Source organism: Zeus faber, assembly GCF_960531495.2.
Source record: "Zeus faber genome assembly, chromosome: 19".
Classification (NCBI taxonomy): Eukaryota; Metazoa; Chordata; class Actinopteri; order Zeiformes; family Zeidae; genus Zeus; species Zeus faber.
This window is the reverse complement of record NC_137206.1, coordinates 10,724,111-10,746,801: the sequence shown is the minus strand read 5'-3', so window position 1 is coordinate 10,746,801 and position 22,691 is coordinate 10,724,111. Positions and strand designations below refer to the sequence as shown.

Below are 22,691 nucleotides of genomic sequence, written 5' to 3'. Positions count from 1 at the left end.
CTCAATCTAATCTCCTCAACGTCTCTTTCCTCCGTCTACGTCCAGACAAAGCCGACGTCCTGAGGATGTAGCGTTCCACGCTGCTCGGCATCGTCAAGCTTATGCATTTTTTTTTTTACCATCCAGCATCAAGTTAAATATGATGTATTTCCTCTTGATATTTAATCTACGCGCTGTGTGATCCCACATCCCATCATGTCCTCGTATCACAAGTTAGAAAGAGCAAAAGGCTTTTCTACCAAGTCTGAACGGCTCCTGCAGGAGCATGGTTTCTACGGCGGCCGTATTTGAGGCTTGTCTTCGTGTTGATACCTGTGAAAACCTTCTTTATTCTCAATTGAACCTTATTTTTCATATTAAATCTATTGACTCTTGACTGTGTTGTGACTCTGCTGACGTGGGAACAGCTTGTTCGGGTGATGTGAAATGATGGCTGTTTTCAGTTATTTAACAGAACAAATATTTTCAATCTGTAAGTCTTTCTGCCTGCGAACAGAAGACACCGTGAGGATTCCGATCAAATGTGACGGGCAGGGTTGGCACCGTGAAGGGAGGGAAGACGATATATTCAGGGTTCCTGCCGGGTCTTTGAGGCGCTTGAATTTCATCCCCGGAAATGTAAAATATTGGAATACCACATATTTATTTAATGCGAAGTCCTTGAAAATGGGGAAAAAAAAAAAAATCGTGCTTGAAAAGGTTGGTCCTTGAATTTTATTTTGTGATGAACCCTGTATATTTGATTATCGTTTGAGTTGTTATTGTTTTGCTTCTGCTTACCGTAGCCGCATTGCTCATTTTGCAGTTGTCGGTGTTGTGCTTATAACGCATATCCTTCAACCAGGAGAACGCCACAAAAGACACCAAACAAAAAGGCAGTGTATAGACAGTTTAAGTTCAACAAAAATAAAAAATAAAAGGAATATTTGCCCCAACATAGACAAATCTGACATTTGGAAATATAAGCCACCAACAAGAATATGAGTAATAATAAAAAAAAAATAATCCAACACATCCGAATGAAAATAAATCGATCTGGGAGATAGATCATTATTTATGTATAATAGTAGTAGTATACTTTGTTTTGAATAGAATATAATGTATTTTTTATTGTCATTGTACAAGAAGGACGGGTATATGTGGCGTTTGCACTGCTTTATTCTCCACTTCCTCTGACTGTGAGTTATGTTAGCATTAGTTACGAGTTTGTTATAAGATTGGGTATGTGTTTTTATTTTTGTTTTTATCATCTTCACTTCGATTGCCAAAGATCCTTATTAACTATGTTGCTACGCTGCAAGGATCCACCCAACAAGCTACTGAGCTTTGACATTTTCTGCTTCGTAACACATTGGTACTTTTGTAACTTAGGTAGTAATTTTGGATGTAATATTACATTTAACACGTTAGCCAAATAAAAAACAAACAAACAAACAAACAGCTGTTACATGCGAGATAAAAACAACACTCGTATTCATAAACCTGATCTGCGCATACACGTTTAAAAATCAGGAACTAGCAAAAGTTGTTTTGTTTTATTTGCCATAAATATCCGACAATGCATTCGAAATGTTTGCAACGGTTTTTCTTTGGTGACGCGCTGCGATCCGTCCTGCAGCAATACTATCGATATTGCGATAATGAGATGAGATGTCGTCTGCTTAAAGCAAAGCGGTGACATTTTCTGAACGTCATAGACGAACCGTTCCAACACCATCTTTCATGGAATCCACGACAACCAGATGCATGAGATTATATGACGCGTCTACAATAAGATTTTGAATTGTCGGTTGGACGTTTTGTAAAAAAAAAATAAAATAAAAATAAAAAAATAAATCGTAAAATAATACTGAAGGGGAGAAAAAAAGTAGTGAATCGATGGACGACAGCCACCGAAAGTGCCTGAGAAGGGGAAATAAGAACAAAAAAATAAAATCCTGCGGTAAATCCCAACCCGTTTTTAAAACAAACACCTGAAAACGCATCGTCGACTTCTTTTGTGGTTTCTGAGGTTTTAGGTATTTGGGGTTGTGGTGGTGGTGGTGGTGGTGGTGGTGGTGGTGGTGGTGGTGGTAACTCTTTCCGGGCTTTTTTTCTTTTTTTGGACGGGGAGTTTTTTTTTTTTGTTTTTTTTCAACCCGTGGCCTTCCAGAGGATGATCTGTCTGTCCTCGCCGCCGGTGATCACCGTGGAGCACTGCTCGTTCATCCACATCGCCGTGACCGGCCCTGTCGGGGACAGGGGAGGGAAACCCCGTCACGGTGGCCATTTTTGATACTGCACCGCGACCTCCATCACTCACGCTCAACTGTGGAATCTTAACAACAACTGTGGCGGAGGGTCAAGAGCTGCACCGTAAACGTCAGATGTCTGTTGTTTTTCAAACTAGGGCCCACGTCCTCATGGAGGGTCGCGGTGTAGGGCGAGTTGGGTCATAGAGCGGCCGCTACCGAATGCACTTTTGCCACAAGTATCGGGAGAAATAATGAAGCTAAAAAAATATAACAATCAAATATTTGCAGCCGATCAGGAAAATGATACAACTGTTACAACAGGCGGCAAAAGTAGATGAAACAGAGGAGTAGGAACCGGTCACAACACTACGTGTGAGTTCAGAAAGGGCTGCATTAAATGTTCATGATTCAAAACAATATCCAGCATAATAATTGGGGTAAGTCAAAACCAATTTATTAAAAAACTAAATTAGGAAATAATAATTTTTGCCCATTTACCTGAATGGCCCTGGATTCTCTTGGTCACGGTGTTGCTGAGCAGATCCCAGAGCAGGAGGTCGCCAGACTGAGCTCCAGACAGCACCGTGCTGCCATCCCAGCAGAAACACCTGTGGTGTTGATAGAATAGTGTACTAGTGTTATAGTGTATATATAGTGTATATATAGTATGAATATTGTATATAGCGTATATATAGCGTCTATATAATTTGTGTAATGTATGTAGTATATATAGTGTATATATAGTATATAAATATATATATATATATATATATATAAGGTATACAGTATAGTGTATATATAGTTTGTATAGTGTGTATAGTATATATATATATATAAGGTATATAGTGTATATATAGTATTTATAGTGTATATATAGTTTATAAAAGGTGATGCACGATGAGATGGTTGATGCTGAGAGGCCCTGGTATTGTCATGGTCGTTAAACAGGCAGGTCCTTAAGTGAGGAGTACGTGTGTGTATATACTGTATATATATATATATATATATATATATATATATATATATATATACACACATATATACACATATATAGTTTGTTTGTTTTTACATATACATACACAAGATATAAACTTGAAACAAGACTCAATTCAATCAAAACCCTTCTGACGTGGGTCCAGAGCCCGCTAGGGGTCCGCGGAGGAATTACAAGGAAAGCAGCCGCAGCAGTGTGGCTGGCATAGCAAAATATATTTTTTTTATGGTTTACATCATTATCTTTTTAAAACATTTTTCTATTTTTTTTTTTTTTTAAACAAAATAAAAAAATATATATATATTAATAAATACACACACACACACACACACACACACACACACACAGACACACACAGACACACACAGACACACGAGAGTGGTTGCATTTATTGGGCGCTTCTCACTTTTTGTCACGGAGCTAAATAATATATTTGTGTCACCTGATTTTGCGCTACACATTGTGCATGGCTGTTTGTTACAGGCAGGTTAAGTGTGTACTGTACATGCACAGCTGCGTCTTCCATCTCCACTGATAGAAAAGCAAGTATTTCAAGAGGGGGCGAAGCGAGGAGCCGTCTCACCTCTGCTCATCCTCGGCCTTCACAGAGGAGATCATCATCCCCGTCTGGACGTCGATGACCTTCAGGCAGCGGTCGGCTCCCGTGCTCAGTATGTGTCTGCTGTCTGAGGAGGAGAGGGAACGTTCCGCTTTGTTTTTTGCTTGTTTTCCAGGGACCATCAGGCATGTCTGTGCCTGCTGCGTTTGCCATGTCAGGATCATGATGATCATGATCATGATCATGATAATGTTATAAATAATAGTAACATTGCGCATATTTGTCATATTTTAGTTAAAACCATTGTTTGGTTACAGTCGATTGTAAGTAGGCACAATTACCTGTTTCTAGTCTCTTACGTTAGTGCAGAGGAAGCCAAAAGAGACCATTTGCACAGTGCAAAAGAGTCAAAACCCTGAAGAACCCGATTAGATGCGCATCCGTTTTCGAAAAGGACAATTAATTTTTATATATATATATATAAAAGTTTGCCCCATTGAACTTCATGGAAGCACAGTGAGAAGCTGCAGCAGAGTGGTAAGTTTCTCAACAGTAAAAGCCTTCAACGAGGTCGTACTGTGAACGTTACAAACGATGGTAGCTAACTAATTTGATAAGAACTGGATCGAAAAATTACCCCTCAAAGTTTTTCACTGTTCGTGTTTGGCGGAGCGGCAGACGTCAGGCGGAGCCGCCTACGTACCAGAGCTGAAGGCGATGTGGTGGATGGTCCCCGAGTGGCACTGGACCTGCTGCAGTAACCTGCAGCTGTCCGTGTCCCACACGGTGACGGCTCCGTCTTTACACCCTGTGACCAGCAGGGTGCCCGCTGGATTCAGTCCGATGGTGTTCACCTAGGAATGGATTATGATCTATTTAGTCCCGGATGCTACTTACTGAATAAAAAAATACATTGAGACAGAATCTTGATTTTATAACTAGTATGCCTAGCACAGGGCCGTACATAGCAAATGCAAAGTTTCCATATACGCACGTGCACACACAGACACACACACACACAGTAAATAAACATATAAATCTTTATACACACACATATATATACACATATACACACACACACAGACATATATATACACACACACACATAAACACACACAGTAAATAAACATATATATCTTTACACACACACACATAAACATACATATATATATATATATATATATATATATATATATATATATATATATATATATATATATATATATACACACACATACATACTGTATATATACACACACACACATATATAAACATATAAACACACACACACATATAAACACACACACACACACACACACACACACACACACACACACACACACACACACACACACACACACACACACACACACACACACACACAGTAAATAAACATATATATCTTTATACACACGCACACTCACACACTCACACACTCACACACCCCTGCGTCGTGTTCGAACTCCGACAGCAGATGTAGTGAAGACCTCTTGCGGTTGGCTCCTCCACCGGGCGCATGCTGCCAGACCTTGGACACGGACACAGAGCGGTACAGGTGTTGTGTTGACCACCGCTCCAGTTTTAATCAGTGGAAGGTGACGCCCGTTTACTGGGACGGAGCGTCGGGGTTCCTACCTTCACGGTGGAATCCCAGGACGCCGTGTAGAGCCGGCTGTCGTGCCAACACATCTGGCTGACGGCGTCGTCGTGGCCCATCAGCGTGTCCTGCCGTCGGCCATAGGGAATGGAGTAGAAGTAGCTAGAGGGAGAAAAGAAATAGAAAAACAAATTGTAGAAGCCGGAGGAAAGTTATAGTGTAAAGTTATAGTACACATTAATAGTGTAAATGTGTCTACGTACACATTGTTGTCCCAGGAAGAACACACAACAGTCTTATCATCTGGCAACATCAAGCAGGATGACAAGGCCTAAAAGACAGACAGACAGACAGACAGACAGACAGACAGACAGATAGAGCTCACATCAAAAACAATAGGCAATAAGAATAACAGGATAAAATAGGATACAAATAGAAAAAAATGGAAATATGCAGTAAACCTAAAAATGAACAATAATCAAAAAATAAACTTAAAATAAACAAGAATGAAGAAACATTTGGCAATAAACATAAAACGAACTAAAAAATAGAAAAAAGACGACATATAATAAATAGTCGCTAACAATTAACACAGAAAATACTTATGCGCCTTCAAGTAAATAAGAAGCAAGAAAAATACTCCTAAAAATGAACAGTAAGCAACAAAACACATTAAAATAGTGGGTGTCATTGTATCTCAGTTTACAGGAAATGTCCAGGTTAGTCAGGGTGAGAACGGTCGCAGCGCACCATGTTGGAGAAAGACATGCTTCTCTGGAAGTCCTTCAATTCTTTGGAGAACATTTTGAGAGTTGAATCTAAAAAAGAGAAAAAAAGATTTCAACATCATTTGTAAAAAATTGAACCCACTCATGCCTCTTTTCTTTTGGGCAATTTTTCCGTCATTATTTGGAGATATTTCTTCGATATAATAATAATAATATAAGAGTCATTGTTTTATTCAATCTCAAAGGTTAAATGCGCGCGCGCGCACACGCACGCACGCACGCACGCACGCACGCACGCACACACGCACACACACACACACACACACACACACACAGACAGGGAGTGGTGACAACCTGAACACACACACACACACACACACACACACACACACACACACACAGACACACACACACGGAGTGGTGACAACCTGAACACACACACACACACACACAGACACACAGACACACAGACACACAGACATAGACACAGACAGACACGCACACAGATACACACACACACACACACACTACAACGTGCCCATTGTAGGTGTTTTCGGCAGTGGACAGGGGTCATGGACACTCTGACTGGTCTGTGGCTACACAGCCCCATACGCAGCAAGCTGTGATGCACTGTGTGTTCTGACACCTTTCTATCAAAGCAGCATGAACTTTTTCAGCAATTTGTGCTACAGAAGCTCTTCTATGGGATCGAACCAGACAGGCGAGCCTGCTCCCCACGTTCATCAATGAGCTCATGGGCACCCAGGACCCTTGTCCTTCCTTGAACCACCCTTGGTAGGTACTAACCACTGCATACTGGTAACACCACACAAGACCTGTCGTTTGATGCTCTGACTCAGTTGTCTAGCCATCACAATCTGGCCCTTGTCAAAGTCCTTACGCTTGTCCATTTTCCTGTTTCCAACACATCAGCTTCAATAACTGACTGTTTACTTGCTGCCTAATTTATCCCTATTGCAACACCAGGAAACGCAGTGGAGGAAGGAAGGAAGCCCAACAGGAAGTGAGGTCATTCATCAATAGCTAAGCCCCACCTTTTTCTTTTTGCTACCGATTAAACTCTGGGATTTATGGAGGAAAAAGTTTCCGTCAAATACATTTACGAGAAATAATGAAAAACACTTGCGCAACCTTGCGATGTGGAGAAAATGGACCCTCCGTCTCGAGTCACGGCGATACCAGTGACAGCCCTGCGAGCGTTGTGAAAGAGGTGTTAAACATACATGCGATTTAAAAAAAAAAAAAACATCACCCGCTTAAATACTTTGGATTATTATAAAATTTAAAAAAGATCGAGGGATTATTATTATTGTTATTATTGTCTCCAGACTCACTCTTTGTGGATCCTGTGGCTGCACTGAGCCTGCAGTTGGCCCATCCCGGCCCAGGACAGCTTCCTGCTCTCCTCCGTCAGGTCCTCGAAGGACGAGTCCTCGCTGGGAGAAGCTGCCAAACAGTGACAACCCGCTACGTTTAAATTAAAGATGAATGACTGAATAAAAGGCAAACTGCAGAGTGATTTTATAATGAGGTTCGTGAGTAAAAATACGTTTTGGCTTAAAAAAAACGTTTTCAAAAGTTTTCTTTTGAATGATTGCTATTTCATTGATGCTATTTCATTATTACTATTGATGCTAATTGGTGCTTCAACAATTAAAAGTGATGGTGTGTTTCCTTATTTAACAGACCCGCCAACCTTGGGAAAACATTTTGAGCACCACAACAGTGTAACAGGGAGCCTCCGTGGCGTTTTGAGTGACTGCAGCTCAATGACTCCATCAGTTATTCACACTGAGCTCCGCTGTGACAGTGATAGACACGCAGTCTGCACAATGTTAGAATATTGTCAGGTGATAAATAATTGATCTAATCTTCTTTGTTTACCTTGAAGTTCCTCCAAACAGCAGACATTTTCTTTCTTTCGTTTTCATTTTTGAACATCAACTACACAACTACGTTACATTACATTGGTATCGTGTTTCGAGTATCGGAGCATTTTCACGATATATACACACACACACACACACACACACACACACACACACACACACACACACACACACACACACACACACACACACACACACACACACACACACACACACACACACACACACACACACACACACACATACATACATACATACATAAATACATATATTTTGTGTAGTTTCAGCTGGCATTTTGTACCTGCATATTTTGTAGCTGGTACACAAAATGCATGCAGGTTGGCAGGTCTGAATTAAACTTAGAAATTCTCAAAAAAAAATTATAAAAATAAAAATAAAATAATAACAAGAAAAATGGTGATATAATAATAAAATAATAAGAATGTCATCTTAATATTAATATAAGTAATATAAGAATTATAGTGATATACTAATAAAAAACAAATAAATAAATTCTGAATTTCCCACAGGGATTAATAAAGCAAAATAAAAATAAAAAACTCTTGTGAGGGTAATTTCCCGCCCTATACATTTAAATTCAACTATTACGACACTAGCTGATACCAGAATTGTGGAATATGTGGGGCATGACGTGCTATCGTACAATCATTATTCCTCCAAAGTAAATCACACTCTGCTTCACGACAACACTGCGACGCGGGAGTTCTCTACCTGAGGACGAGTCACTGAGCCGCGAGGCGGCACTGGGGCTCTGCGTCATGCTGTGGAACCTGGGCGTGATCCTCTGGGGGTGCGGGCTGCTGAACAGCTGCTTGGGGGTCTGGCCAAACTCCAGGATCTGGGTCAGCATGGCGATCCTCTGGTCGGCGTCCTCGATGCTGACGACAGTGATTAAGAGACGATTATAAAATAAAAGTCACCGATATTCTAATTAATTCCTTGTGCTTGCAATTTTAATTACAGTAACTAAGTTCATAGTTATTTATTATGTTTGTTTAAAGATCATATCAAGACATCTGAATATCTATATTGTAAACCATGTGAGGCAGTTGTCTCCATGTTAAAAACTTGTCTAGTCAAAAAACTAGTCATCGTAGCCAACGGTCCCGATCCTCGCCCTAGTGGTCGTCGGGGTGAACTGCGTCTGGGTTTCGCATCCCTATGGCGAGTCGGATTCCGCACGCCTTGCGGTGCCGAATTTTCGCGTTTGTCCGACACACCGGGACGAGCTTTTTAAACGGAACTGGGCTTTAAACGACATAAATAAGTCATGCATTTCAGAATAATGACGTTACTAACGTTAACATTGGCGCAAACAGACACTTGCTCTGGGAGAAACAGGCGGCCCAGAAACAAAACCTAATTATCAGCCAATGTGACCTGGTTCTGTCGCGTGAATTCACCGGAACGCCCTCAAGCCGGTGTTACGATGCTCCCGTAGGAGAACAAACCCTTACTCTTAAGTCCTTCATTCATTCTGCTATCCTTTAACTCGGTTATTATATAAACTGTAACAGATGTTTTATTTTATTTACTGCTGCTTGTTTATCCACCCATGTATGTGGGGCCTTGGAAATATGCAGTAAGTACCTTCTCTCTCAGTTTTGGAATTGTGTGAATGGACTGAGTAAAGCTGCAGATGAATTGGATGTCACCGTATCCACTATCAATAAATCTATTTTTAAATTAGCTTGTTGTGTGTTTGGTTGATTTTTTGGGGGTTTTTTCCCACACTTGTGCAAACACTACATAAAATAAATGTTCAACTCTCATTCAGGAGCAAGGTAACTGTCCGGCTGGACAAAGTACTCGCTGTTGTAACGGGAAAAAAAACAAGACAAGCTGTATTTTGTGATGCCAAACTTAGATGCAGTTCAGTGGCAGCCGCTAGGGGGGGAAATCCCACTGTTGGATACGATCACGCGTTCGATGTAAAGCGAGCTTTAGTCTCTTTAGTTTCTCTTTGGTCTCAAACTTTAGTTGGAAAAAATGAATCACAGTTATTTTGGTGTACTGCATACACATCCCAGCTTGGAAATAACACTTAATATCAATTTCCTCCATTTTTCTTAATATCGTCTCCAACCTGTCGCAGTCGACGCCGCCTTCGTAGGTGAGTGGGTGGAACACTGGGGAAGGAACAAAAAACAAGATGAACTCTTGAGTCTCCTCTGCACAACAGAGGTTTGGTCACCAGGTTTCTTCGGGGGTCTCAGGACGAGGATTTTCTTTTTTTTTTGCGGCCGATTCACCGTTGTGGGCCGCCACGGCTTCGCAGCCTCTCTGCTTGAAGCCGAATACCAGGTCGATCCACTCGTGGAGGTGCTCCGACACGTACTGGCTCTCCAACGCCGTCTTGTGCTTCTGGAGGAACTCACTGGCGTCTGAAAAGTGATGTACATGGATATGGAAAGGTGATGAAAAATCCCGCGGATCCCGTGTGGATTTGGCTGACCAGCCTCGACCCAGCTCATGGCTCGGTGCAGGGCTGGAGCAAAAACAGGGCAGGACTTTTTTCTTTCTGGGCCTGGAATTTTCCACCTCTATCCGAAAACCCCCCCACAAATTCTTCACTTTTGTCAAAGGAACCAAGCACTGAAACCTTAACAAAGTCATTGTTAAGAATGGTCTGATGGTCTATATATAAATAACATATAACCAATATAAACATTAGGGTCAATGCCATGCGGCTCTTTTTCTTTGCGTCCAAATGAATAATCATTATAATGAACTAGATGTTAAGATGCATGTTAAATAGAAAAAAATCCCTATAAAGTGTGCTCAATTTGAAACCACTTCTTTCCAAACATTTTTTGTGGCTTAACCTTGGATGTCACCATATAAACTATCAATAAATCGATTTTCTAAATGTGTGAGTCTTTTTTTTCGCACCCCGCAAACACCATATAAAGAGTATGAAACTCTTGTTCACGGACCATGGCAAACGTCCCGCTGATCAAACGACTCGGTGTTGTCCTGGAAAAACGAGCTCTCCCGCTTTGCCTGACAATATTTTGTGACGCGAAACTCAAGCAGTTCGTGTGACGGCCACTAGATGGAGGATCTGACCGTCGGATACCACGAAGCTTTACGTTTTTTTCCAACTTAATAGACAGATGTAAATAAACAAAATACATTTATTTTACGAAATAAAAATCCATGTATCTCTTTAAACAACCTTATTTGTAATTTACACCATTAAACAAGATTATTATGCTGTATTTCCAAACCTGAGGCCCACGGCGGGAGGATGACGTCGCCCACAAAGCTTCCGTTCTGCCGTCTCCCCAAATCGATATTCAGCTTGTTTTCCAGGAAGCTCGCGTCGTTTCCGTAAAACTCCGGAATCAACTGCAGATTCAGGTAAAAAATTTTAAACCAAAAGTTAAACACACAGCGGGAATCACATCTCCACACACAAAACGTGTTTCCCTTTACCTCTTTGAAGTCGGTCGCACCCTCTAAACAGTTCCTCCACGTTTCACAGATGCTGTGGGAATATAAATGACACACATTGATAAAATTGTATTGAAACATATTTTGTAGGTTGAATGCATATAACCACATTTCTCTTATTCATTATTTTATTTGTTTTTATTGCTAATGGTTTTGTTTTATTAGATATTGGCATTATTTTCTATTAGTACATTTTTTGATTTATATATTGGCAATTCTCCTGTTTCTTTTTTTTTTTTAATAAAGTTCCCATTCTCACAATGTTTTACTTTTGCCTATGTTTTTTTTTTAATGTGAGCTGCTGGATTTTATTTTTATTATTCTTTTCAGGTTTATGGGGATGGTAGCTCAGGCGGTAGAGTTGGTGGTCTAGTGATCTAAAGGTTGCTGGTTCGATCCCAGGCTCCTCCTGCTAGCATGCTGTAGTGTCCTTGAGCAAGACACTTAACCCCTAATTGCTCCTGATGGCTGCGTCCGTCGGTGGTTGAACAATTGTAAGTCGCTTTGGATAAAAGCGTCTGCTAAATGACAAAATGTCTGCTAAATGACAAAATGTTTATTTTCATTGTTCATTTTTTAAGTTTATTGTACATTGCCAAATGTATCTTATTTATTGTTTGGTATTGTTTATTTCAGGGTTTTTTGTAGGTTTGTTTCTTTTTAAGTTCATTTGTATTGTTTATTGTACATTTATATTTTTATTGTTAATCTTTTAAGTTTCCTTGTATAGTACAAATTATTTCAATTTTATGTTGTTTGTTTTTAGGTTTATTTTCTATTGTTATATTTTTTTCATTACCTGCATATCCATATTATATTATTTGTTAATATAACTATTGCCTGTTGTTTTAGATGTGAGCTGCTATAAAATCACAATTTCTCTCCGGGGATGAATAAAGTATGTATCTATCTATCTATCTATCTATCTATCTCTCTATCTACTGTACACATCTACCTACCTACCTACCTACCTACCGATCCATCTATCTATCTATCCATCCATCCTCTGGTCCACCCACTTTCAGGTATCATGGAAAATGTTTTTATGGCAAGAAGGTATTACGGTAATAGAACATTGGCGATAATGTCTAAAGCCTATACCGTAGCGGTCTAAGTGTTTGCGGCCACACGATGAGTATGTTGCGTGTTGGTCGTTCATCTCCGCCAATTTGCACCTGTATCCCACAATCATTGCATCCCCGTGCCTCGTTCCTAACTAGGGCGGCCATATCCATAACACCAAAAAGGAGGACACTTTGGGGTGGAGGGGTTAAGAGATAAATGGGACCTGCAATCAGTCCCTGGTGATTCATGTTGATCAGTGGAACTGACATTTACCTGTTAAACATCCTGTCTGCGTTGTCATAGCGACCGGTCTGTAAACACAGCATGTGCTCCGGAGCTGCAGGGAGGTGGGGGCAGAGAGGGTGAATACTTGGTAGTCCCAAAATAAAAGTAGTAAAAGTACAGTAATACAGGTTGTGTACTATGTTCTCTACGTAGTGTGTTGGATAAATAAAGTTGTCCAGTATAGAGCTGAAGGGAGACGGCAGACACACCCTCTCGGACCAGGTAGAACAGGACGTAGCCCGGGGAGGAGTAATGGCTTCCATACATGAAACGAGGTTCGGGCATTCCCCGGTAGCGTGCCTGCGAGCGGGAGGAAAACAGCTATTAATAGAATAAAAACCAGTGAATAATTATCATTTTTGAACTTATAATGTGAAATTATACTGGCTAAATTATGATTTAATTGTATAGCTCATTTATTCATTCATTTTTTGACACAAATGCTGTCTTTTATTATCTATTAATGTTTAACTTTGTGCACGCATTTTTCACATCTGTATTTATTTATTTTTATCTTTAATTTCTTTGTTTTGTTTTCTGTGAAGCACTTTTGAGTTGCAACCCCTGCATGAAGTGTGCGATACAAATAAACTTGAAAAATTGTAACTTGTACTGCGTTTCACAGAAAACTGTAATACAGACCAAACCCAACTAAACTGGACCCCATGTATTGCTGCCTGCAGCTATATTTATTATTATTTATTTTTAATTCAAATAATAATTTCTTTTTTTTGTTCTTATTATTATTCTCTTGTAAATGACCAAACTTAATTTCTTTCTGTCCGGGTCCAACCTGAGAAATAATTATTATTTCAAACTTTATTTTATTTTATTTTTTAAGCAGATTTACATATGAGTACGTCTCACCAGCAGCCGGTCCAGTCGCTCTTTGTTCAGCGCGCCGATGGGTTTGCTCAAGTCTCGGAATGTGGAGGAATTTGTCAAATCTAGGACACGAAACAGAGACCACTTTATTAGTTGACAAAGAAATAAATTCAAAAACAGTAAACCCAATTTACCAGCTTTTAATATCAAGGCAAATACTAAATATTGAATATACAGTATGTACATGCACAGAAGAACGCTTATTCGGTTTTGAGTAAATACCGATTGCGCTGTTTATTTATTTCTATCAGGACGTTCACAAAAAAGCTCGATTTTCAAGCTGTGGTTCCCCCACCGAGGTGCGTGCTGGTGTAGTCGGCGAGCACCCAGGGGAAGATGGGATACTGCGACAGGTCGTTGCAGCTGCGGTCGGCCAGGTTGTTGAGGTGCAGCAGGTACTGGTAGTTGCTGAGGTGCCCGCGCTGCCACTGCAGCATGTAGCTCTCCGCCGTGTGCTCCGTCACGTGGTTCTCTGACAAACAAAAACATCTTTGTTATTGTTTGTCGTCACACACGTCCGCGTGAATCGCATGAGATCCTGCGGTGACTGACCCAGGAACGTGGCGATGTAGTAGTAGATTTCGTCCCTGTCCGCCGTGTTGTAGAACTTCAGGTAGATGTCAGAGCAGGAGTCGTTCTCGGTGCAGAACACCTCCAGACCCTGGGGGAACACGCACGCAGACACAGGCACACGTTACTTTATCATATTAATAGAATAGATGGGGTAAATGGATTAAAGCTGCACTATGGATTGACTGGCAGATGCACTTCTACATCACTTCCTGTTAAGGATGTCACGGTTATGAAGTATAAATTGGCTTTTATTCTCATTTTATAAGCCTACAGTAGTTCAAGGTCAAGTTCAAGTTCAAGAGATTATTTGTCACATACATATACATACGGTCATACATATATGCAGTGAAATGTCATGACACCCGGTGATTACGCACAATAAGCTCTATAAGCTCTAAAAATACAAAAAAATACCAAAATGTGCGTAATCGACACAAGGTGCAATAGTGACATAATATTGTATTATAGCCTAAAATGTTAATGCTAGTGTAATAACTGCATGACAATAGTGTACAATTGCCTATAATGTTAATAATAGTGTACTAACAGTGTGATAATGTAACAATAATAATAGTGTAATAATAGCCTACAATAGTGTAATAATTGTTTGATAATGTGTAATAATAGTGAATTACAGCCTATAATGGTGTAATAAAACAGATGCCCCCTAGGGAAGAAGAGCCACGAACACGGGAACACTCCCTGTGGTCATCACCACAGGGAGTGGTGATGACCAACGTGTCATGGGACAGGACAGGAAAAGTGTTGTGCATGTTTTTAAATGGGGGTCCTTCCAAACTTCACACAGAAATGCCCCTCATCGGGAGATAATCCACCTTAGCACGGTGCCAACCGTGCTCAGGTGGATTATCAGGTGTTTGTGCCACCGTGCCACAAACACGGTTTCACCTCAAATTTAGAATTGAGTTTTGCACTCACCAGCGGCCTGAGCCCGTGCCTCCTTTTGTAGATTCTTCTGATTTTGTGGAGTTTGATTTGAATAACCTGTTCCTAAAAAAAACAGAAGCGACAAATACGATTACAGCTGCACTTTAAAAAAAACAATTCAAATGAATACTCAAATATTTTTACGAACATGTAAATTACCGGGTAGCCGTTGAGCGGCTGGAAGTAGAGGTTCTCATCCGTGATGCAGACATGGCCGGGGTTGGACACCAGCGGCGTGACCATCTCCACCTCGCACTCCATGTGAGGCTTTTCCGCCACGCTCTGAAAGCTTCCATCGCATTCAGAGTGTTAGAATATCTCCAAAATTTGCTCCCGGCATTCAAAACACCTTCAGCATATGTGCCGTCATAGGTGCGTCAGATGGGAGAGTGTGGTTGCAAAGACGGAATTAAAAAAAAAAGGTTAAAGTGGCCTTGTGCCGTACCTGGCCACAGTGATGAGCCAAAACATTTCCCCAAAACTTACTTCAAACAACGTTTTTTTTGTTTTTATTATTGGCGATTGAGGCCAAAAAAATCACTCTATGATCTGTGGTAAACGATCATAGAGTTCCGTGGTAACAGGAACTCTCGAGCCGATGTCATGACGTTGGCGACGCGGTAACATTTCCATGGTAACAGTGGCTCAACCAATCACAAAGACGTCGCTGTTACACTATAAGGTTGTGGGTGGTGTAATACTTCCCCATGACATTGCGAATAAAACATGGTTTTCTTCAGACAGGATTGATCGTCATATGCAGACTTGTGGCTTCTACAGGAGCATATACCATCGTTTTGTTCTCATAGCTTGTGGTGACTCTCGACATCATGGCTAATAATCAAAACCTTGATTCAGAATACGAATGGGATTTTCACTTCCAGAAACGCACTGTTTAGCTCTGCTGAGCTCCTCTGAACGCTTAAATGAGGATCACTTCCTCTTTATGACGTCACTTGAAGCAAAAGTTTATTAGTTTTAGAGGGGAAAAACTGAGGGACACAACTAATGATCATATTTTAATGTAAAATAATGTTTTTATATTTTATTAATATGTACTGTGTGGATGGGGAAACAGATTTACTTCTGAAAATAACAAAATTGTGATGGTAGTAACACATCTTTTATTCTCAAATATTTGTAATGCAACTTCGATGGCTCAGACATGAAAATAAACCGTGGTCCTTTGAATAAGTTATTAAAAACATTATTAATTAATTTAATTACAATTTCCCTCATATAGTATGTTGAAGATCTTTAAATTAATCGTTTTTAGCTTGGCAAACATGTTGGCAGATTATTGTGTTTTTATAGGCTACAATCACACTGCAGGCAGTAGCCCAAATCCGATTTTTTTTTTGCTCACATGTGAATCAGATCTGTTTCTGTTTATTTTTTTTTCCATTAGTTCATTCGACAGTGTGAACAGCACAAATCACGTGGAATCTGATCTTTTCAATTTGCATTTGGCTCACTTTCATATGTGGTCCTGAATCGGATACAGGTCGGTTCTTTGCAATATCACCTCAGTCTGAACAGCCAACTCAGAATCCATGAGACTTTTACGTCATTCTAGAGCGACATTCGTCACAGTTTTGCGCCGGCGGGTGACGTTTGGTAAAAACAACCATGGAAGACGGCTGCGATGGAGGTAGTCAGTGAAGGGAAAGTCGCCGATCCCATGGGTGCTTCCGGGCTAGGAGGGCCGTCCGTCCTGTTTAAGGTCAAACAGTCCGGTTTTTAATTACCGTACTGGCGCAGCCTTGATCCGGGCGCTCATTTGTCCTCCTTTTCAGATCATCCCTATTTTATACTTTATGTAATGGTGACAAATAAATAAATACATACATAAAAAATAAATTAAAACAAAGGCTATGTATAAGTATACGTCCCCTTAAAACTTGTGGTCTAACACATTATTGAAAGCGATGTTGAATAAATAGCTGGTATTTCATTGGTTAAATAGACGTAACAAAATTAGCTATGTGGCTTTGACGTACCTGTAGCGGTAGCCCGGTAGGCAGTGGCATCATTAGGGGTGAGCATCCAGGGCTTTGGCCCCGGATGTTTTATGAATAGCACCAACTCTGAAATTGTGTGTGTGTGTGTGTGTGTGTGTGTGTGTGTGTGTGTGTGTGTGTGTGTGTGTGTGTGTGTGTGTGTGTGTGTGTGTGTGTGTGCCCTCTTGAGGGAGCGATCGGGGCGCACATTGTGTATTTATTGAAGAAGTATTTTATTAACATTTCCTTATTGTGAACGAAAAAAAAAAAAATAAAATGCACCGTGCATTGGATCTGAGCAATGAATCCAAATTGAGCACTTAGGCTTGCAGTGTGAACATAGCCGTAGACTTCATTAGATGTTTTGGACACAAATGGAACTGCTTTCATGGAATGACTCATGGAAAGATTAATAGCGATTCATAGCTCTCTGTGTCCCATTTGCCCATGTCAAACACAATTATCTGCCCATAAATTTCCTTTGCTTATCAAGCACACTGAACCATAACTTGAATGAATAATTATAACTCTCAAACGGGCTAAATATTTCACCGTTGAACATCCTTGGTACACGTACTAGTACATTTTGACTATAAATAGAAATACCTGTTTTTGTCAAATGACGATCGTGCCAGTCGTGATTGTAAGTTGGCTTCAATCTGGAAATAGGCAAAACCATAAAAAATCCTACATCAGAATGAACTAACATTATCGTAATATAATGTCATAAAATGGTTACGAAAAGTTTTTTTTCACAGATTATTTCTTGATACATTCCAGGTCATGAAAATGCCTTTCCCAGTGGGATTAAGTCCATAATTAAAGCTTTGTGTGACTCTCAGTTGGATACATGGAGGAACGAGGACCAAGTTGATGCAGTTCATTTCATAGATAGAATTTTATCGTGGTTTGTCACTAGTCCAACACCAAAATGAAGTAATAACTTTTTTATAATATAAAAGTGTATTTATATAACTAGAAGACTCACCATTGAAGTCTGGTCGCCGAGCTTCTCCAGGCAGGACGCCCTGTGGAGCTGAAAAAAATTAAACATAACACTGAATAAGAAAAAAATACTTAAAGGCGTGACTGTATCCTTGTGAAATCATTACCCTGAATAACTATTTTTATAAAAAGAGAACAAACACTGCATAAACACACTAAAAATGTGCAATATCATTTATCATCACAATGGTTTTGTTTATTTTTTTCCTGCGACTTTGACATCAATACAGAAGAATACTTTTTTTTTTTTTTTATTTTATTTTGGATCAAAATTGTATTTTCTTCACACAAAACAATTATTTTCAGTGCGGGGAAAAAGGTCTCTCTTTATTTGTTTGTCACAAAATCCATGTGCATGTTATATATTATATTATATTATAGTATATTAGTATTACTGTCCAAATGGAAGGCGAGCTCAGTTGCATTTGTCAGTCTTTTTGACATACGGTGGATAGTAGCACATCCCTATTATTATAAAAAAAAGAGACATGAGGCACGAGTCAAGTATAAGCCAAAAAAACGGGTACGAAAATAAAGGAGCAGTGCTTGTACTAGTACATGTACATATACATATTAAAAAACACCTAAAGGGTTGGTTTAGTCAACAGCGCAAACAAGCCGGGCCTTACTCGTGACACCGGGCGGTTAACGGGAAATGTTTTCCTGGCGACAGCTGGAGTTTCCATCGCCTCTACCTCACTCTATAGCACCCCCGTCACGTACCTGGAGCAACGTCTGGACGACGTCTTCCGTTTTGCCCCACACCTCCAGATGAAATCGAAACTGCTTTTCTCCCTGCGGAAGAGACAAGAAGGTCTTCACTTTTCAGAGTTTGCGAGAATATCACACATACCGATTAGGGATAACGATTAGGCCTAATCTTAAAACTAAATCCCAATTTTAATCTGGACTCAATGAAATGGCCTTTCTCAGTCATGGCTTAAAAATAGTCTCAGACTTGCCCTAGTCTTTTGTTAAAAAGGTCTGATATCCAGAAGGAAGATTAGCGCTAATCTGGATCAAAAGTGAAGGTTTAAATTAAAGCTGGCCAGATGCAGGCTTATCTTTGGGTGAATGGACGTGGCTCTCCAGGTGGACCAGCTTGATCTGGACTAAGACCAGCACCTAAACCAGACAGAAGGAGCTGACTGGTCCTTCATTACCTAGTCTAGGACTTCCTAGTCCAGGGGGCAGTTTCAACGACAGGGTTTAATCTAAATCAGGTCTAAACTAATCCTACTTAAATTCATCTGGAATTAAAAAAAAAAAAAAAGCCTTTCTGAAACTTTGCTTCATTCAAGATTGATGAGTTCTAGACTAGAAAGTGCTTAGTCTGAGACTATTATAAAGCATGACTAAAAAACACAATTTAAACCAAGATTAAAAGCGTCATTTTGTTTAAGATTCGGCCTAATCTGTGTCCATGAAAACGCCGCCCGGAACTAATTAATCTTAAATTAAGCAACGTCTCAGGAAGGCATTTTAAAATTCTGGATTAATATTATTCATAAAATTATAAATTTTTAATAATTTTACATTTTCTAAACACAACAATAGTTTGGAAAATCCTGACTTACCCTTTCGATCCTGTAGGGGGCTATGACGTTGCCTTCTTTGATGTAAAAGACCTGGAATTACGTTTTAATATGTAAAAGTGAACAATGAAAGGTATTCGGTTGCAAATCAAACAAGATTACAAAATACAAATTAATTGATTCGAAAGAGAAACACTGATTAATCATTTAAACCTGCATTATGCAACTTTGTAAGAATTAAGAAATTTAAAAGTAACATTGTGCAGGTTTAAAGTCAAATGAATGTGAAAATATGACTGAGAACGCACCTGTCCACAGAAAATGGAGATGGTGGGTGGCTTGGTCCTGGAAAAAAGAAAATAATCATCAGGTGAATTATAAAATCCAATGATATCAAAGGCTTCATAACACGGAATGACCAATGTAGACCATGGATCTATGACGAACTGGCCGTGTCTAAATTTATGTGTCAAGTCTAAATTACAGTCGATGGCTTAACCGGGAAGGAAAGATTCCCAGCGCAGATTTTCCGATTGGCGTCACTGGAGTTGGTTGAGGGTCACGGTTTTGTAAGTTAAACTTGAGACTTCCCACCCAGTTCCCAGTCAGCCCACCAGTCGCTAGAATAAACGTGAGTGGATAAACCCGATGGCGCTCACTCATTGAAAGGGTTGTCCTTTTTGGCCACCACTTCGATCTTCTTAAAATCTCTGAACGGAATCTGCAGGTGAGAGAGGGAAGGCGGCACAAGGACGATAAGTGTTATAATTATTATATAACATTTCTGTACAGCTTAAAAAATGAAAAGTGTTTCAAACAGACCTTTATTATGGGCTCGGCGATGTCTTCTGGATCGAAAATGATGGATTTGGAGCACACCTTAAATGACCCTCTGACGTTTCTAATGAAAAAAATACAAATAAAATGTTTCATACAAAGTGGTTTTGTAGTTATTTCCCCCATGCCCATTTTGGGGTGCCCATTATCTACCTGTCCTTGGTGGTGATCTGCAGCGCCGTGTGCTGTTCGAAATAGTATTCCTCCAGGTCCAGCAGCAAGAGCGAAAATCTATAAGGGGGAATTGGAATGAATAGCGATATCATATAAAAAGAAAATGGAATAAATAAAGAGAACAAATCAGTGTTATATTTAAGCAATATAACATAACCAAGAAAAAAAGAAAAGAACTTCAGTGAAAATCTATAAGGGGGAAATAGAATAAATAGCGACATAATATAACAACGATTTTTAGGTTCAATTTGTTGTTTATAATAAGGTTTACTGTATATTGCCATATTTTTATTGTCTACAGTTAAATGTTTCATTTATTGTATATGTTCACATCTTTCCATATATTGCCATTTTCTTTGTTATATTTTTTATTCTATTGCTTTATAACTATTGCCCATTATTTTTTTTATGTGAGCTGATGTGACACTGCAATTTCCCTCCGGGGGTGAATAAAACATCAACTCTCCCCCCATCCCTTTTGTCAACAATGGCTCAGTCCCGTAGAGCCGTCACTTTAGTAAGAGAAAATAATCTGCTATGATTCAAATGTTATATTTTCGTGGCAAATTGCCTCAATGCAATCATAAAAACGTTCCGTAAAATTCCACGCTAAATTTGGGCACCTCACAAAAAGAAAACGTTATGACACATGTTCGTGTATGTGTCATGTTCTTTATGTTGAAGGTTCCTTAAGGATGGGCAGTAGCACATTATGAAGTATTCCAGACTCAATGGACATGACAAGTACTTCTAAGCCACCACGTGGAAAGATCCGACTGTCGGATGCGGATAGGCATTTGGGGTGGATCAGGCTTTTAGATCAGGGTATGTGTACTTTTAAGCGCTGAAGCCTTAACTCCAGTACTGCTTCCATCGCTTGCCAACACTTTCCTTTAGGATTGCAACTCTTAATGTTGATCTGTAAGAACAACAACAACAACAGCAGCAGCAGCAGCAGCATTCATACTGCTTCCTTTGGGATTCTAATTACTAATCTTAAATTGACGTAAGATGTTTTATATATAAACATTGTCCAACTTCTAACTAGATATGTCAACAGACGTCCTCGCTAATTATAATAAGAGCTGATTAAACCGTTGTCATCCATTCTCTAATTTTGATAACAACCAGGCTAATTTAACCAAGGAGTTAACCGACAACAAGCCATCTTAGGAAGGTGCCATGTTGGAAAGTTTGTTTTATTTTTATTCGCCACTTTTTCTTTTACCGAGGCTGCTACCTTTCTTCATAATGGTTTATCTATTTTTTATCTTTATGAAAATATCCGACATAGAGACTCAAGCAAACTACCACGGACGTGCCCGGGCCACTGCGCACTACCATACACGGTCCAGCATCCCGCAAGCTCGCCGCCCGCTGCTCGGTCATTACGGCGCAAGCAGATCGTTCGAGTGACCCTTTGGACGCACTTCAACCCCGGCGGTCGGCGAACCGAGCCGGGGCGGGGAGGCGCCGCGTGTCGTCGGCGTACAAACCGTTCTTTGGGCCGTGCTGTCGTCTTTAAGAAGGCCATGGCGGCGCACCATCCTCTTGGGCACAGCCTCCGCTCAGACCGTGGCGCCTGTCAACACGGAAGCTGGCCCGGAAACACGTGACCCGACCGGCCGGACGGTCCGCTTCTTTCCCCCTTTATCGCTCAGAAATATGCGCAGAGTTTGAGAGTTTGCGTTTGACAACGAACGCAACGTTTTGATGGATAGATTCCGGCATAACCAAAGTAGTAAAATACCAATTTATGAATGAAATAAATAAATACAATTAAAAAAAAAAAAAAAAAAAAAAAAGGGGACGTTAATAAATAAATGGAATTATTTACATTTCACAATTATTTACATTTCACTGCATATATGTATGGAAGTATGTA

The 22,691-nt window shown here is 40.0% G+C and overlaps 1 protein-coding gene across 1 annotated transcript; it reads right to left on the bottom strand.

The window, feature by feature from the left end:
• Positions 1–876: 876 nt before the first annotated feature.
• Positions 877–22,457, bottom strand: nsmaf (neutral sphingomyelinase (N-SMase) activation associated factor). Its single transcript, XM_080020497.1, has 31 exons — positions 22,303–22,457; positions 20,786–20,863; positions 20,618–20,696; positions 20,455–20,516; positions 20,104–20,140; positions 19,838–19,888; positions 18,984–19,055; positions 18,244–18,291; positions 17,862–17,914; positions 15,415–15,544; positions 15,247–15,318; positions 14,287–14,395; positions 14,030–14,206; positions 13,717–13,796; positions 13,059–13,149; positions 12,838–12,901; positions 11,482–11,533; positions 11,274–11,394; positions 10,296–10,427; positions 10,130–10,172; positions 8,755–8,921; positions 7,468–7,579; positions 7,265–7,323; positions 6,135–6,202; positions 5,648–5,715; positions 5,423–5,546; positions 5,232–5,315; positions 4,491–4,641; positions 3,812–3,914; positions 2,733–2,842; positions 877–2,228 (listed from the first exon to the last, which is right to left on the bottom strand). The coding sequence occupies exons 1-31, from the start codon at positions 22,338–22,340 to the stop codon at positions 2,134–2,136; spliced, it is 2,730 nt and encodes a 909-aa protein (XP_079876623.1). The 5' UTR covers positions 22,341–22,457; the 3' UTR covers positions 877–2,133.
• Between the last annotated feature and the right edge of the window lie 234 nt (positions 22,458–22,691).